This window comes from Schistocerca cancellata, chromosome 2 (genome assembly GCF_023864275.1).
Source record: "Schistocerca cancellata isolate TAMUIC-IGC-003103 chromosome 2, iqSchCanc2.1, whole genome shotgun sequence".
Taxonomy (NCBI): Eukaryota; Metazoa; Arthropoda; class Insecta; order Orthoptera; family Acrididae; genus Schistocerca; species Schistocerca cancellata.
In genome coordinates, this window is record NC_064627.1 from 798185160 (window position 1) to 798202531 (window position 17372).

Below are 17372 nucleotides of genomic sequence, written 5' to 3' on the forward strand. Positions count from 1 at the left end.
CCTTAATAATTGCATTCCACAAGAATCTTGTCGGAGCCAAGATTTCCATGGCAGGATAATACATTGATTGTCCTGAGGATATACAATGCTCAGCTGTGTCTGGATCACTGTGCTGCAAAGGTGAGTGGGTGAACATTTGCAACACACTTTTCAAGTACTTTGAGTGTTGACTGACCAACATAAGGTTTGTGACACAGTCTACTGCGATCCCAAATCATATTTTACTGAACCAAGTAGTACATAGGTCTTAGTAGGTGGCTGTAAGGTTACTTAAATATGATGTTTCTTTAGGATTCTGCCAAATTTAAACAAAATATTAAAATTTTGGCTTTCCTGTAATGTATCAATGTGTTGCCTGTCCTCAATGACTTGAAAATTGAATGCAATGAGATGAATAAACCACATATCACATATCACATTGATGGTTACTGTAACAACTATAGCAAATCCTTGAAGCTTCTAATTACCTTTGAAGATGCTATAGCATCTTGGAAGTTTATGTTGTTGAATCCATGCTTGAGCAACATTGATGTATCTGGCCTGTTAACATATTCAGTTGGTAGTAAGTGCTTTTTTTATTTCTGTTATGATTTTATTTTTCACATTCTGTCCTGTAATGTGTACTGGTTGTATGCCACATATTTTGATATTCAACATATACAGCCCAGTAACATTAATGTGACCACCGACTATATTCGATGTAATGTCCAACAACTGCACACATATGGAAGGTGGCAGCAATAGCAGTAGACAGTATATAAAGTGTATCAGGGGAATGTAAAACAATGTAGTCATTGTCAAAATGCAGAATCAGAGTGATTTATTTAATGCCCAAAAGAGCATGATCATTAACTTTTGGGACAAGAGTGGAAGCAGCTCTGAAATGGCCAGGTTTTGAAACAGTTATGGTTAAAGTATACTGTGAATGGCAAATGGTGCTATCCAAAACTAGTGCTGAGGCAACTGTGCACCACAAGCCATAGATCACAGGGGTGAACAATGGCTGCGGAGATGTGTGAAGGTGAATAGATGTGCAACTGTTGAGCAACGGACCACCCACATGAAACAAGGGGCTACCAACAATGTCTCTTCAATGACCATTCAGTGAATGTTACTGTGTATGGCCCTCCGCAGTGGTTGCCTGGTTCACACACCCATGATGACTGCTTTTCATCAGTGATGAAGACTGGAATTTGCACACAAACACTGCAACTGGATGTCCACCGAGTACCAACAGGTGATCATACAGATGACCATTGGCATGTATGATGTGAAACGTCAGAAAGCAAACACCTTGCAGCAGTCACTGGAAGGCTCTAGGGCAGATGAATGTTTCTGTGGTATTCTCTGCATGATGTCATAATTCTGGAGGGCACAATGGATCAACACAAATATGTATATATGCTTCGGGACCATATCAACCCTTACATGCAGTTTGTTTTCCTCAGCATGGTAGCATCTACCAGCAACACAATGCAACGTCTCACACATTTCGCAGCATATGTGCATGGTTAAAAGAGGACCAGAATGGGTTTACTGTACTCCCCTTGGCCACCAAACCCCCCAGCTTTAAATCCAATCAAGACTCTGTGGGACCACGTCAATTATGCTGTTCATGCCCTGGATCCTCAACCGACAAAATCTAGCACAGCTGCCCACAGCGCTGTTATCTGCATGGCTCCACATCCCTGTTGGTACCTTCCACAACCTCACTGACTCTCTTGCTGAACGTGTCACAGCAGCCCTTGGTGCAAAAGGTGGTTATTCAGGATTTTTTACAGGTGGTCACTTTAATGTGATTTGGCAGTGTATTGGTTACTGGTATCACTTCACTGCTTGCAACATACTTACCTACATAAATTTCTACAGTAATCACTTCTATAAGCCGCATTAAGTCACAGTCATCTACACGCATACAATATCTGTGGCTGCTAGCTTGGGTGGTGCATTAGAAATGGCATTTAATGATATTATTGATCACTAGGGCACAGCTGCAAAAATCTTTCAATTGAACAGAAGCTGAATTCCATATAGTGGACACTTCTTAAATTAGTTTGAGATCTGGTTATTTTCTTAGTTGACCACTTCCTATTACACTTTGTTTGAAGCAGAGTACAGTCCTTCTCAAAGCAACAATCAACCCAGACAGTTTGTGAGTCTTTTCAATAGATTTTTTTTCTACCATATTGAGCATGTAGGCAAAACACAACATATGTTCTTTTCCTTCCAAATGCTATTTCTGTTCCTTTTACCACTGCACTGACGTTGTTATGAGAAATGTTCACCAAAATATTAATTTAAACTGTGGCAGTTCGCCTGCTTTATCTCTTTGTTTCTTGCCCTCGGTGTAGACGTACTGCATTGCTACACTGGCTGAAAAATGGGTTGTGGAAGTACAACACTGACTACTTTAAATGATGTAGCTAACAGATGCACATTTGTGTTTTGCAGTACTTTACTTTCACTGTTCACAACCCCCCTCCCCTCCCCCCAACAATACACAGTTATGTGTGTCCAGTGAACTATTGTTTTAACTTACCATAAGCCTCATTAATATTTTGCAGGTAAACCACACACTGCTACAATAGTTTCCTGGTGAACATCTACAAGCAGTAAAAACATAACCACAAAGTTCACAGTTCTTGAAGAATAGAGGGTATGTCTGGAGCAGGCCTGTCATTGTTTTAACACATGGCCTAACTGTGTAACACTTATTTCACATTTAAGTTGAAGTATTGTTGTTGTTCTAAACAATACAGTTTCTCATTTGAAACTCGGCCATGAATTGACTGTCTCAGGACCAAAAACTGGGCCCTTATATACTCTCACAATAATATGTTCTGAAACTACACATTGTTTGAAGTTAAATTTACAGAAATTACAATTAAACTTAACTCATTAAATTAACTGAATACATTGAAAAAATGCTTCTTTTTAACGGTTTCTTCCACAGCAAGGGTTAAGCCAAAATTATTGGTTTAAATCATGAAATTAACAAATATCGTTATGCAAACAATACTTTTGACAAAACTGTTAATTACTTTGGAATTAATTAAAGGCTGGCTTTGCTAACATGTTTTCGAACAGAGTCAAATAGTTTCTTTAGGAATGCTATTAGTTGTCACTCCAAATGTTTATAATTATTATAGAATTTATATTTGTTTATAAGTCAACAATAGAATTTAAGTTACAAAACAATCACTGATTTCACCCTATAATGAAAGATACTAACTAGGCATAACCAAAATAAACCAGAAAATCAATTAAATACATAAAACTGAGCACAAATTAGATCTGGTGTTATATTCTTTACAACTGAAGGCCACCCTTTCTCTTTTATGAAAATTCAGATTTTTTACTCATGTATGTTAATGATAATTAGTTAAAAGTGAAAAACTGAATTCTAAGGAGGCAGCTGGCAAAACAAGATGGGAAGTGAAAATATCCCAGATTGCTTCATCACAAAATGAGGAAAGAATTATTGACAGTGTAACAGGTCTCTCCCCCTCCCCCCTCCCAAACATCGAAGATCGACATTTTGTCTTTAACATTGATGTTAAAATGTTTCAAAGTCTTCATTGTTGTTATTGAAACACCAATATATAGTACAAACTACCCAATGTCAATATTTTGTAAACATCAATTCATCAAACATTGCTACATGTAACTGAATGATCTAACACCCCGTTGAACTCTCTTTTAATGGGCAACTATCAGCTTTTCACTTCAATTAATTTTTACCACTATAAACCTCTAAACAACAACATATGAACAGTTCATTCAATTCATGTAGTTTCTTGAATGTGGTATACATACCACACAGCCAGCAAGTTGTTACACTGGTGCATATCTACAAATCTTTTATGTTTCTGAGGGGAGGAAATGAACAGAGTTGTAGAAATGCACTAGTTAGTTATGAAGTTATGCTACTGCATGGCTTTTGGTTATGTGGTGGTTTCCATTTTTTAAACAAGCTACATGAACAATAAAACATAGTGTTACAAAAACAAAGCGTTTCAGGAGTACCTGCACAAATGAAAGACAGCAATCATGCCAAAAAATTTAAATGCACACATTATGACATGCTGACCTTAATATATTCTACTGGCAAAAATACAATCTTTTTGGGAATAAACTGAATAATTACATCAATGAATTAGCAAGTAATTTTGAGTTATCATATACAAAACTCTGCATATACTGATGAGCATTACAAGAAAACTGAGTTCTGCTAGGACTGCTAACAGAAAAATAACTCCCAAAAACAAGGCAATATTAATGATCAATGTTAATCACAATTTTGAATAGTGGGAACCAATAACAAACACAAAATAATGGCAGGGAACTATCCACTTGCCTCTGGAACTGAAATAATTATGATTTTGGTGAATGACACAATGTTGTAGGTAGCCTAACAAATTATAATACAGAAATTACCATCACTACGATTTGGAAGAAAGAACTGAAAATATTCTAATCTTAAGTGACTTTTCATAGAGTCTCTGATGATGATGATCATGTATTTAATAATTATATAATCTGAAATTGCCCCACAAACAAGGCATCCTCTATATATATGATTAGCTGAATACCACCGCTTCACTGCAGAAGTTAAAGAAATGTCTGTGCATACTGTAGCTCCAGTGGCATGGTGGCATGTTCGTAAGCCTTCATTTACAGCTTCAAATTTACAGCATTTCACAATCAATGTGGATTCATTTTCCAAAATATATTTATGGGAATTGGGTGCTGCAGTAATATTGGATTGTGCATCTGTATCCTGAATTGACAGTGAGAAATACATACCCTTGTATCTGTGAATCATGTGGGAATGCAAGTCAACGAAATAGACAACTGTCTTTGATGGTTGTCATGGTCCCTGTTAACACAATACTTGCATATTTCTAAACTGCTATATACATGGATGTTATCCATAAAATACACGTGGTCAGGCTACAAATCCATCACAAACTGTGATGGAGCTGGGAAGACTACATGATGGCTCAAATTGGACCTTTTCATGCTACAACACACTCTTGTATCTATGGTAATTCCACATTATTCCAACCAAACTTTTAGGTTATTCCATGAATAGTCTTGATACAGTCACTTTCACATGCTAAGTCACAATTGTGAGACATTCCAGAAATATTAATCTTCCAAGGACATGATATGGCACGAGTGTCATATTGAGACTGAGTAGTCCCCTACATTTCGGGATATGTGTTCTGGTAATCAAAAGTTGATTATCTGTGCATTTATGGACTGCTTTGTTGATATTTGCATACAGCTTTCCAAGGCAGCACAGGGTTGAAGTGTGAAAAATGTTTCAGAGCTTGTTTAAGTTGTTCTGCCTTGTTTTGATTCTTTCTCCTTGAAGATACCACTGAACATGTTGACAATATTATGGGAAAGAAAGTTGCTACTCAACATATAGTGGAGATGCTGGATCACAGATAGGCACAACAAAAAGCTTTCCACACTTAAAGCTTTTGGTCAATGGCCTTTGTGAACAATGATAGACACACACATGCACACACACGTCACGTAAATGCAACTCACACACACAACTACAGCCTCATGCAACTGAAACCACATGACTGAACATGTTGACTATGAAACAGATGTATGGTCATCAACACACCTGGAAGAAGTTATAGTAGAAGGGGTTGAATCTGAACTAGGGAAAATAAACACAGAATTAGGTACATCATTGTATCAGTTGGTTATTTTATTAGCCACCATACAATTTACTTTTGACTAGAATTATTTGTTGCTCCAAAAACACTGACATTGTTAAACAGAATGCATCAAATAATCATTTGACAGATTCTGTGTAAAGTGAATGCACTTTACTGAACAACCTTCAGTAACACAAAGGTTACTATTATTATAAACTATTCAATGTAAAGCTATGTCTTTTACTTGACATCTACAGTACCAGCTTTAACACATAGTTACTATTATTGTACACTCAAAACTCAGCACAATAAATTATGCTTGCTGTGATCAACATACATAATCAGTCAGACATTGGAGGCTGTATTATACCATTATGGTATAATTGTGTGCCATAGTTGTTCTGACTATCATCGATAAGACTGAAAATACTTCCCAGCTACAAGCAAACTGACTTTTTACTCACACAGTAGCCATTCCCAGCCATTTTTTGCTGTGGTTCAGTCTGTTTAAATGGAAAAGAAATAAAAGAGAAAGCACACATTTCTAATATGTACAGTAATTGGATATATGTCCCGATCTTCTTCTCACCCTGTCTCTGTCCATTTCCTCCTTCCCCTCTCTTTGTCCATCTCCTCCTCCTTCCTCCCCTTTCTGTTCATCACCAATCCCCCCCCCCCCTCTCTCTCTCTGTCCATCACATTCTCCCTCTTTCCTTCTCATCTTCTCCCCCCTCCTCTCCTCCATCTCTTCCTGCCATGCACCCTCTCTGCCTGTCACCTCCTTTCTGCTTTCTATGTCCATTTCCTCCTCTTCATCTGTCCATCTCCTCTTCCCCACTCTCTCTGACCTTGAACCTCGTTTATTGTTACTGCAAATTCAGATTCTGTAGTAGTGTTCTAATCATACGCTGATAAGCCATACATTATATTTCACTATTATATATTGTATGTATATATTTTTATCCTAAAAAGTATGTAACTTATGTGTGTCCACTTGTTCAGTACAGTAACATGTAAATATTTGAGGTAAATCAGTTGAGTACTTTGAGAGTTTAGGTAACAATGTTTCCTCTTTACATATTACACATATATTTATATATCATACATGTGGCAGTTATCGACTGCAAGAGTCAACTGCCTCATCTTTGAGAATGAACTTCTTTGAAAACTGTTGATCTCAGTGTGTTCCAAACTCTGTATTCAAGTGGATGTGTTTGTATCAACATGATCAAAATAAAGTTAATTCATTATAAAAGAGCGAATACTTAATGTTGGGTTTGATATTACCATATGTAACATCTCGATCTCCATACTGTTGACCCTGACAGTAACGAATGCCACTTACGACGCCAGAAATATGTACTGGACCATCGCCATGGACAAACAATGCAGCAACTCTTTGTCGGATTTCTTCGTCCATCTACTTTGCATCGTGCCACATCTGGATGCAGTGTACAGGAAATGTAATTAGTGTGTAAATTCACGGCTCTTGTGTGAATCATGCTTTTTGGTAATTTTCGTCACCTTCTCACACATCGCCAATGCGACCAAGGTGCACGTCATCCTTCGAAACCCACTCAACGCATCGGTAATTTCACTTCCGGACAGTGCAGTGCTCCTTTACCAATAAATTTGGACAATTTTGACTTGCTTTTGTGTGATAATTATTACAGTGACATTTGTCAGTGCAGTGCTTCGACACCGGACAATCATGCCAAACAATGGACTGCAACAAACGGGGACTATGTTGCAAATCCCAGTTTGCACAAACTCCAAGCTAAGGCTAAATCATGTGCCTGGTTGAATTCACAAATGCCTGTCACGGCTGCCGCGTCTTCCACGCCGCGTGCAATTTCATTCGACCCGGTTTCCGCACAGCCCATTTTCCAGAGTTCAAATGCTCACACCAACATTTCCGCCGCTTCTCCGTGCTTGTCCCTCATTTGCAACTACCAACATTTCTCTCACACCAACTTCCAATGTGGTTCATGGCCACAGAGTATATATTCTCCTCTTAAGGCATTACCGACAAAAGTGAAAAATACCTCGTACTCTTCAGGCACCTAAAGGACTATCATTATATAATTACGGACATTATCTGTGATGATTTGAGTGACAAGTACACCAGAGCGAAAGCCACTTTAATTCAGTGCCTGTCACCAACATCACAGGAACAATTTCATCAACGACAATGCACCAATTACACTGAAGACAATCCCGGCTGTTTTTCAGTGCAACACTGGACGTGCTGCGCCTCCCTCTACCCAGCCCCCAAGCCACACCAACTCTGCTCGACCGCTACCGACAGCGATGTCACGGCCACCACCTGCTGGCTCACTGACCCAAATGCAGTCAAAACAAACAGCAGCGCGACATACGATCCCACCACGGCTACCACACCTGCATCTTGTCAATAACTCGTCGACATTATGCATGCTTACCGCCCGGCCGTTCACGACTGGATCACACCCGCAACTTGTTCACCCACCCCAGAAGACGATTTCAGCCTCCACCGAGTACTGAGTTTCACATTCGCGATCGCACACACGATCTCTTCTACTCAAACTAGTATGTCAATACTGTGGTGCCGATCTTGTCTTGTGTGCCAGGTTACCCTTTGATAGAGACAGATTCTGATTTCGACCCCATCTTACTCAGTGATACACAGCAGACTGCTTCACGACGTACATTTTCGCTTGAACAACTGTGACAGCTACGTGAGCAAATTGCGACATACAACTTGTTGGTACAAGATCAGTTACACATGCTGCAGCCGACACCGACCGAGCACAACATGCAATGAGATGCTCCTGTCATTGTTCCGCCTCCGACTGCTCACGATCCTTTGCCATTACTACCAGCTACAACTAATACCCTGATGATCACGCTACATGGATCTCTGTCCCAGATGTCACAACTGTCATCATCATGCCACCTCAAGTGAAAATTCTACGTTACTGATACAAGAAACTTATTTTCGCCGCTGCCACCTTTCCTTGGTAGTTCCAGACACTTCATTTCTCTACCACGGCATAACCAGCTGCATTCCAGTGCCGCTTGCTCTGCCGCCCTCTTCACTACCTCCGCAATGTATGACCAACATATCTGCTGTTTCTGCTTCGACGAATGAGCATCTTTCCACTCCGACACACGACCGTGCAGCAGTTCCGCGCAAGCTGCTTGCAGCCTTACGACTCGACCGCAGTGCTGACAGCAACAGCACACACGCAGCTCCAGTTCCATCTAACTGTGGCGCCTCTCTGCCACAGACCAGTAGTTCAGTCGCCGATTCGACTTCTTCACGTTCACATTACGTCTCATTGCCTTCCTGCTCCAACCATGGTTTCACCGACCACGTCTGCCTTCCACCACCTCTCGCCATTGCCATGCCTCATGCACAGGGCTCACAGCCATGCCCCCCAACCTTTGATCACAGCTGTTTTGCACACCAACACACTGACACTGTCAAATCCGCTTGGAACATCCTGCCACCTACCGCTGTAACACACTCACTGTCCACGGACTCTGAGGTGACGCTTCTGTCTACACGGAAGTCATCCACCGGCAAGGTCAGTCATGTGCAGCTTGCTGTTTTCTCCCCTGCTGCGACATCAAGCACCTCTATAACTCTGTCATTACTGCGAGTGTTGCTCATCTGGTATCTCTTACGCAACCTGTTAAGCCACAGCATGCTTGCTCCTTTATGTCATATGGCCAATAACAAACTGTTACCGGACACGTTGCAGTTACCATGGCGCTTGCTGGCAAATACTTTGGCAATACATCACATCACATCTTTGATGCACTCTGCGCCTTTGATCAGATCAAAACCCCACTCCACCGCACGGCTTTGGCACGACAATGTTCTCCCCACCGACACGCCGTTGTCTTCTGCTTCCACCGTGTCATCAGCAGCATGGCACAGTCAACCTGTGGATGCCTTCCACACCTCCTTCCCTCTGCTGGTCGTGCCTACCAAGTAATTGAGAGATGGTCCGAATGCGCCTCGCACTAGCGCCTGCCACGACGATCGGTCACACGCACCTGCGACATCAGCCGGCCAGGTGCCCACACACCTCTCATCATTATTACCATGCTCTGCACTACCGGCGGGGGCTCTGTGGCAGTTATTGACTGCAAGAGTCGACCGCCTCATCTTTGAGAATGAACTTCTTTGAAAACTGTTGATCTCATTGTGTTCCGAACTCTGTATTCGAGCGGATGTGTTTGTACTGACATGATCATAATAAAGTTAATTCAGGGTAAATGAAAGAATACTTAATGTTGGGTTTGATATTACTGTATGTAACATCTCAATCCCCATATACATATTTAAACATATAGCCTATGTCCATCCAAATGTTCACTAGAGCACGGTGTAAAAATTTGAATAAATCAGTCACAAACTTTTCAAGATTATTAGTAACTCCATTCCCTTTACACATTACAAATTTATTTATTTATATATGATCTACATTTAGAAACTGGTGAATAAAAATGTGCACATATCCAAATGCAGCATTGTGTCAAAATTTTGAAGCAGTTAGAAAATAACTTCAGATTTAAGATTTTGAATACATGAAAATTTGTATTTTTATATAGATTTCCCTTAAAATTATTACATATATACTTATATATCACAAGCAATGCTCCAGTAGGCAAATAAAAACACACAAATATTTGAACGTGACAGTGTGTTAAAATTTCAAAGCACTCAGTTAACAGCTTTCAGAGATTCACTTGAACAAATTAATATTTACATTTTTATTTATACACATGTGAATGCTCATTTAATCAAAATCTTATATCTTCAAAAGTTCTGCAATTGCTTTGAAACTTTGACACAACAATGTGTTTGAATATATCTGTGTTATTATATACCTACAGGAGCACCATAAGGTGTATAACATTCACACACTCAAATGCAACATTATGTATAAAAACAAGCACACACTCAAATGCAACACTGTATCAGATTTATGATTTCAATCTCAGAAGCCATAGTTTAGTTTCAGAAGAAGAAAATATTACACTAATTCTACTCAAAAGCACCAGTCTGGTGTGTGACGTTATCTTATACTTGAAAGCTGGCAAGGTGACAAGTGGAGATAAATCTTGATAATTAAATTATTATTTCAATATTTTTTATCACAGTCTATTATCACTTTTATAATTACAATGCCAACCAGTTTTGTCCATATTCTGAACATCCTCAGATATATTAAAACAAGCAAAAGCCCTACTCTGATCTTAAACAACTAATCGGAAAGACACACACACACACACACACACACACACACACACACACACACACACATACTCACTCACACAGATGCAACTCACACACACACATTTGATCACAGTCTCCAGTAGCTGAAGCCACACTACCTGTGTTCAGCTATATGGTGAGTAGCCACTATCCTTTTCATAATATTGTTACATTCCAGTCTAGGTTTTCCATTTTTTGATAACTAATCTGATATGATAAAGGAAATAGTCTATATGATAGCAACTCAAGTTGCAGAGCAACATGTCAGTTGTATGTGCTTTGTGCAACTTCCATTAATGTGATGGTAAGACTGTCTGAGTGGAGTGTGTAAAGATGGGCTCACATGGAAAGATGTATGACTGTTTTATGCAGTTCAGTGACACTGTCTGGGTGTTCCCATTGATGGCAACCTCCAGCATATGGCAATCATGCCCAACAATCTTGTGAGGACTGGTGTATGGAAGTTTGAAACCAGGACTGATCCCTTCAATCTGCACCATTACGTGTGTGGCAGTTACCAAAACTGGATGAAGAAATGATGATGGGATGCCATGCCAAGAACTGGGTTGAGGATGGATGCGTGCAACATGGGAGTGCAACCAATCCTGGAATTCCGGTATGTCACAGCCAGAAATGGTAACAGAAAGCTCAACGAATTCCCCAGGTACCCAAAAGAGCCAAAAGAGCTCACCACAAACCAGCTCAGCTACGGAGGTATTGAGCTCCCTCTTGAAACTTATGCAGAGACCAAAAGGACAATGGGGGAAGCAGTACTCCATGCTGTATTGAGCAAAGCAGAGCAGACTTCAAAGTGTAATGCCATCCCTCGACCATACCATTGATAGCTGGGTGATAGGTGGTGGTGCAGTGACAATGAGTGCTACAGAGTTGTGCAAGCTTGTTGAACAGCTGGGATTTGAATTGCTTTCTGTGATCCATGATGATGATGTGGAAGGGGGGCTAAATGGGCTATGGACCTCTGAACAGCATATGAAATGGTCAGTTATGGTTAAAATGCACTGTTGGCTGTCATAGATGGGGAGGTGACCAAAATATCAGTGTGGACATGAGTAAGCCTCCCTGTAGCTTCAGGAAAATCACCAGCGGGAGCACAGATTTGCTGGCTAATGTTACTGCACTGACAAGTGACACAGCGGTGGGCTCACTGTGTCAGTCTGTGCAGACACCAAGCCACACATAGTGATGTGTAACAAGCCTGCTAATGGCTGTAATACCAGGGAGACATAGGTTGTATATCCTGTCAGAGATCTGGCAGTGGAAAGAGGCTGGCAGAAAAAATCATGGGTTGCCTGTGGAGGTGTCACAGAACAATTCTGTGTCTCCATTAGGGATAGATACACATTCCAGTCTGAGACCAGTCGTTGGCAATTGGTGAGAGCAAGTACAGCTCCAAATCAACCATGCTGCAGCATGTGCCACAAAATCAATGCAACCAGTGACCCCAGGATTTGTGACAGACAATCAGCAACACTAGGGTCAGTTCCCGAGATATTCCAAATGAATGTGCTGAACTGAGAGATATATTTTGGTTGGCAGAACAGATATGGTGAGCAGTGATTTTTGGTCTGTTAGAAGGTGCATGTGACAGGTTAGTGGTTGGTAAATATCATATAAAGTGCCTAGACTCCATCGATATGTGAAAGTACCATATCGCCTCACAGACGGCAAGCAGCTCCCTGTCAGAGACACACTATTTCTGTTATGCAGGGGTGAGTTTCCTTGAGAAGAAAGCCATTGGTTGTCAACAACCACTGAAGTGTTGCTGCAAGGCTGCATCTAAGGCATGCTGTCTGGCACTGACCATCAGTGCCAGCTGGGCATCGTGGACTGAGTGAGCCATAATTGCAGTACTGGCGAGCTTGTTTTCGGCAGTAGTGGAGTCAGTACCTATTTCATCCATCCAAGGAATGGGATTGTTGTCCTTTGTGTTGGGACTAGCAATGTCATCTGTCATCAGTCCTTGAGTGTATGCTGTGCCGGGGAGATGAAAATGGCAGAGGTTCATAGTTCCAAGGAATTGGTCGAGTTCTCGGAGGGGTTCATGGATGCTGAATTTCCCAAATAGCTTGAGCTTTTTCAGGGAGGGGAATGATGCCATCTGCACAAATCTGGTGGCCCAGAAGTGTCACTTGGGAGGCACCAAAGATACATATAAGAGCTTTAATGATAATCCCAAATTTGTTGAACCGTTGACACACTGCTGTCATATAGTCATGGTATTGCGAAAGTGAAGAAGAAAATACCAATATATTGTCGAGATCAATGACGCAAAAGGGTAGGTCATGTAGCACACCATTGATGGATTGTTGCCATGTCTTTGTAGCTTTCAGAAGCCAAACGACATGAAAAGCGACTCAGAGAATCCAACAATCATGGAGGTGGCTGTCTTTGAGAGTCTTTCATGGTGGCTAGTATCTATGTGAATGCTTTCATACAACCAAGGATGCTGACACCAAAGTGCTGCTGAGGATGTGGTTGAATTGGTGCATCCATTAAGAGCACAGTAGTCACTGAAGGTTCACCAGATTCATCCTTCTTCAGTATGAGGCAGAGAGGAGAGGACTAGGGTCTGCTTGAACAGCAGATGGAGCCAACTTGAAGAAAAGTCCCAAATTTGGATTTAGCAGCAGCAAGCTGTTTTGGTATGAGGTTTCATAGTCTGCTGAAAACCAGAGGTGTGGATCTGGTGGACTGTGCTGTGTCATACCTCCTGTGGTACTCCAGATGTTTGTATGATGGCTGAGAAAGAGTCAAAACGGTATTGGTAAGCCATCCACTAGCAGGAGGGATGAGCTTCAGTGCAAAGTTTTGTGCAGCACACAGGAACCCAAGATCGAGTGACATGAGAGCCAGCTATATCAGGAATGAGCCAAAAATTTGCTAATAAATTGGTACCAATAACTGGCTCCATGACATCTGTGATGGTGAAACGCCAGCTGAAGGTGTGGTGCAGTCCTATGTCCAATTGCATCATGTGGACACCAAGAGTGGTGATAGGCATGTTGTTGGCAGCTGACAGTCCCAACGGAGTTATTGGTCGATGCCAAGGTAGCTGTTTGCAAAGACAGATGGACAGGTCAGGCCCATTGTCTATATGGAAATGCTGGTTGGGCCTTCTGCCCAAAGTGAACATGTGCTGTGAGACAGAATGGCATTGGTGCATGTTCACTCACAGATGTCGCTGACATTTGGGTGAGTGCATGGTGGGGGGCAGTGGGAAGCATGCTCACTAAACATGCAGTGGTACAGCACATAGCGGGTTGGTCTTCAATGACATTTGGGTGTTCGCACGGCGGGGGCAGTGGTAGCAATGGTAGCAACAGAGTGAGTTGGTCTTTGTCGTAAGAATGTTCATGAGTGCACTAGTAAGGGTGTGACATTGTTGGAATGACAGCTGGCCAGGCATGAAGTGCAATGCTTCAACTGTAAGGATGTCGATCTGGAATGAAAGCAGCTGGAATTACTGGCTGGCCATGCTGGTCTAATGTGCAAAAGACATTGTAGCTGTCATGTCAGAGGTGACATCAGTTAGACTGGGAAGCAGCAACATGAGCTGTAACAGAAAACAGGCCTTAACCACTGTGTCAGAAAGGAAAGCTAGTTGTTGCAGTGAAAGTGTCTTCTAAGTTGTGAAGATGGCATGAGCCTGACTAGGCTGTCAGTTCAGCCAAAGCACAGGCAGTAACTTTTCTGGAACTGTGTCAATGTTGACAGTGTGCAGAGGTGACAAGAGCTGGAATGGAGTTCTGTCACCAGTGTCATCACCGGCAATTAGATGATGTACACACTCAGCTGGGGGACACAGAGATGTGAGCTGCTGGTATGGCCCACTGGATGGTGGCACATTATTGATTTCAGCAACTTTGGCAGTGTAGCACTGGTCAAGCTGGCCGGCAATATAAGCATATTGCATATGCTCTGACATTACACCATTGCAATGAAAGCAGGCCTCGACCTGTGTGGACCAAAGGGATGGATGGGTAGGCAAAAAAAGTGTTGATCGGACAGTGACATGGGAGACCATAGAATACAACTCACTGGAAGACGATGTGGCAGCAATATTAGCAGTGGCAGCACAATCCATGGGAACAACCTCATCAGAGTTAATAATGTTGTACCACACATGCACAGCAATTAGTCTGTACCAGCAAGGTGTCACCACTGTAAGTTAATTTATGTAGGAAGCAGAATATACAATTACACATTAAGTTAATGCTTGTTGATAGCACTGTTGGTACAAGAAACCAGCCACATGAAAGTGGTCACAATCTCATGCAACCCTATTCACCGCAGGGGTGACCACTTAGTCACTGCACACGACGTGTCACAGGAGCAACCACTGAAAAAATAGTACACAATTTGCCGGGTGAATGACCACTCATAATGCTACACAATCTGTAGCCTGGGTGACCACTGAAATCACATCATATCACACCACACCAGAGACAACTGATGATACTATACAATCCCTCAGTCAGGTGACCACTGAAATCAAGTCATATCCTGTCACATAAGTGGTCATTGATGACACTACACAATCTGTCACTCAGGAGACCCCTGAAATTGCAGTGTTGTCACAGCACACATAACAAACCAGCATGTTCTCATGTGGATTTGTGTTGATATAGTTGTATGTGGCTGCTGCAAAGATGTAGCGGTGGAAAAACATCTGATTCCTCTGCTTCATAACCTTGCTGGATCCTCAAAATTGGACACACAGTGACATGAAACTACAGTTGGTAGGAATTGGACACTGCACTTGCAAACTATGTTGTTAGGGTCTTGTGTTTCTACTTTTATGTCAGCTTGCTCTTTCAAGTGCCATGCTGTAGGCAATGCTGTGAGCTTGCAGCTTGGCTAAGCATGCTAGCAGCATTGCACTGCAGCCTGTACTGTAAGTTCAGAGCATGGCAACAGATGGCAGTACTGTGGGTAACTGTGCCTGGCAATCACAGATGGCAGTTGCTGCAACTCTGTTTAAAAAAGTAACCTCAAACGTTAAGGAGGTGGATAGATAAGGCTGGACATGTACACTACCAGTCTACATCACATAAACTAAAGACATATGATCAGTTATATGTTAAAGCTAAAATGCTTACCTGAAAGCTGTCTATCATGGTAAGAGGAAGCGTTTCATCCACATTTCCAATGTCTTTTGAAAACCGGTTGAGAATTCTACCTAAAAAAAAAGGGATAACAATTAAAGGATATTGATACAAATGTGATGGCATGCCAATTGATGAAACTTATTATGTAGAAATATTGAAGAGAATGAAATCTGTGGAAGAATAAATAGTAAGTGATGAAAGACCTATTAACTGTTGGACATAACATAGGATGGCATGCTCAAACATGCACATATTACACTACAGTGAAATTTAAACTTCCTGTTTTGGAGAAGGATATAAATCAATTTTTGTTAAAAATAGCTTACTGATACTCTACACCAAGAACACTTCTCAGTCTACATGGACATACAGAAGATGTGCAATGAACAAGATGAATGAAAGAGAAGCAAACAGAAGCTGTAAATAAAATGAACAACCATCTGAACCATTTCAGCTGAATCCTCATCCAGTTATCCTACAACCCTGGTGACAGAATGTGCATATATATGATCATTCCATGTCCCCGTAGGGAAATCTGAGTGTTCAGATTCTGATCTGACATTTCAGCCTTCTCCAAAGAACTGGCTGCACAATGTCTACACAATCATCTTTCAGTGTGTGTTTGATGTATATTAGACAATGTGGTCATTTGTATGTGAGTTTCGTGTGCGTGCATGTGTGTGTGTGTGTGTGTGTGTGTGTGTGTGTGTGTGTGTGTGTGTGTGTGTGTGTGTGTGTGTGGGCAGGGGGGGGGGGGAATCTATCTTTGACAAATGCCTTGTTGGCCAAAAGTATTTTTGTTATCTCTACTATACGGTGAATAGCAACTATCCTTTTCTTATATCGCTAGATGTATACATGTACAGATAACAATTACTCTACACCACAACCTAACCACATGAACATCTTCTGACAATTGGAGAAATCATGTTCTAGAAGTTTCTGAAACATGATGAATCTCTGTAAGCATAGTTTTTGCTAGAAGTGATATTAATGATATCTTACTGGTACATCAAAATATACAAAATTAACTACTTAATCATTTTTTAATCATACCAGTATATACACTGAAGAGCCAAAGAAACTGGTACACCTGCCTAATATCATGTAAGGCCCCTGTGAGCACGTGGAAGTGCCACAGCATGACGTGGCAGGGACACTACTGATGTCTGAAGTAGTGCTGGAAGGAATTGACACCATGAATCCTGCAGGGCTGTCCATAAATCCGTAAGGATACGAAGGGGTGGAGATCTCTTCTGAACAGCACATTGCAAGGCATCCCAGATATGCTCA

The 17372-nt window shown here is 41.3% G+C and overlaps 1 protein-coding gene across 2 annotated transcripts in view; it reads right to left on the minus strand.

Moving 5' to 3' along the window:
• LOC126162652 (probable multidrug resistance-associated protein lethal(2)03659) overlaps positions 1–17372 on the minus strand; it is a 481199-nt gene that overhangs the window by 119991 nt on the left and 343836 nt on the right. For both annotated transcript variants that reach the window (XM_049919289.1, XM_049919290.1), the window contains one exon: positions 16071–16150. In XM_049919289.1, the coding sequence (XP_049775246.1) occupies positions 16071–16150 (80 nt within the window). The remainder of the gene's footprint in view (positions 1–16070; positions 16151–17372) is intronic.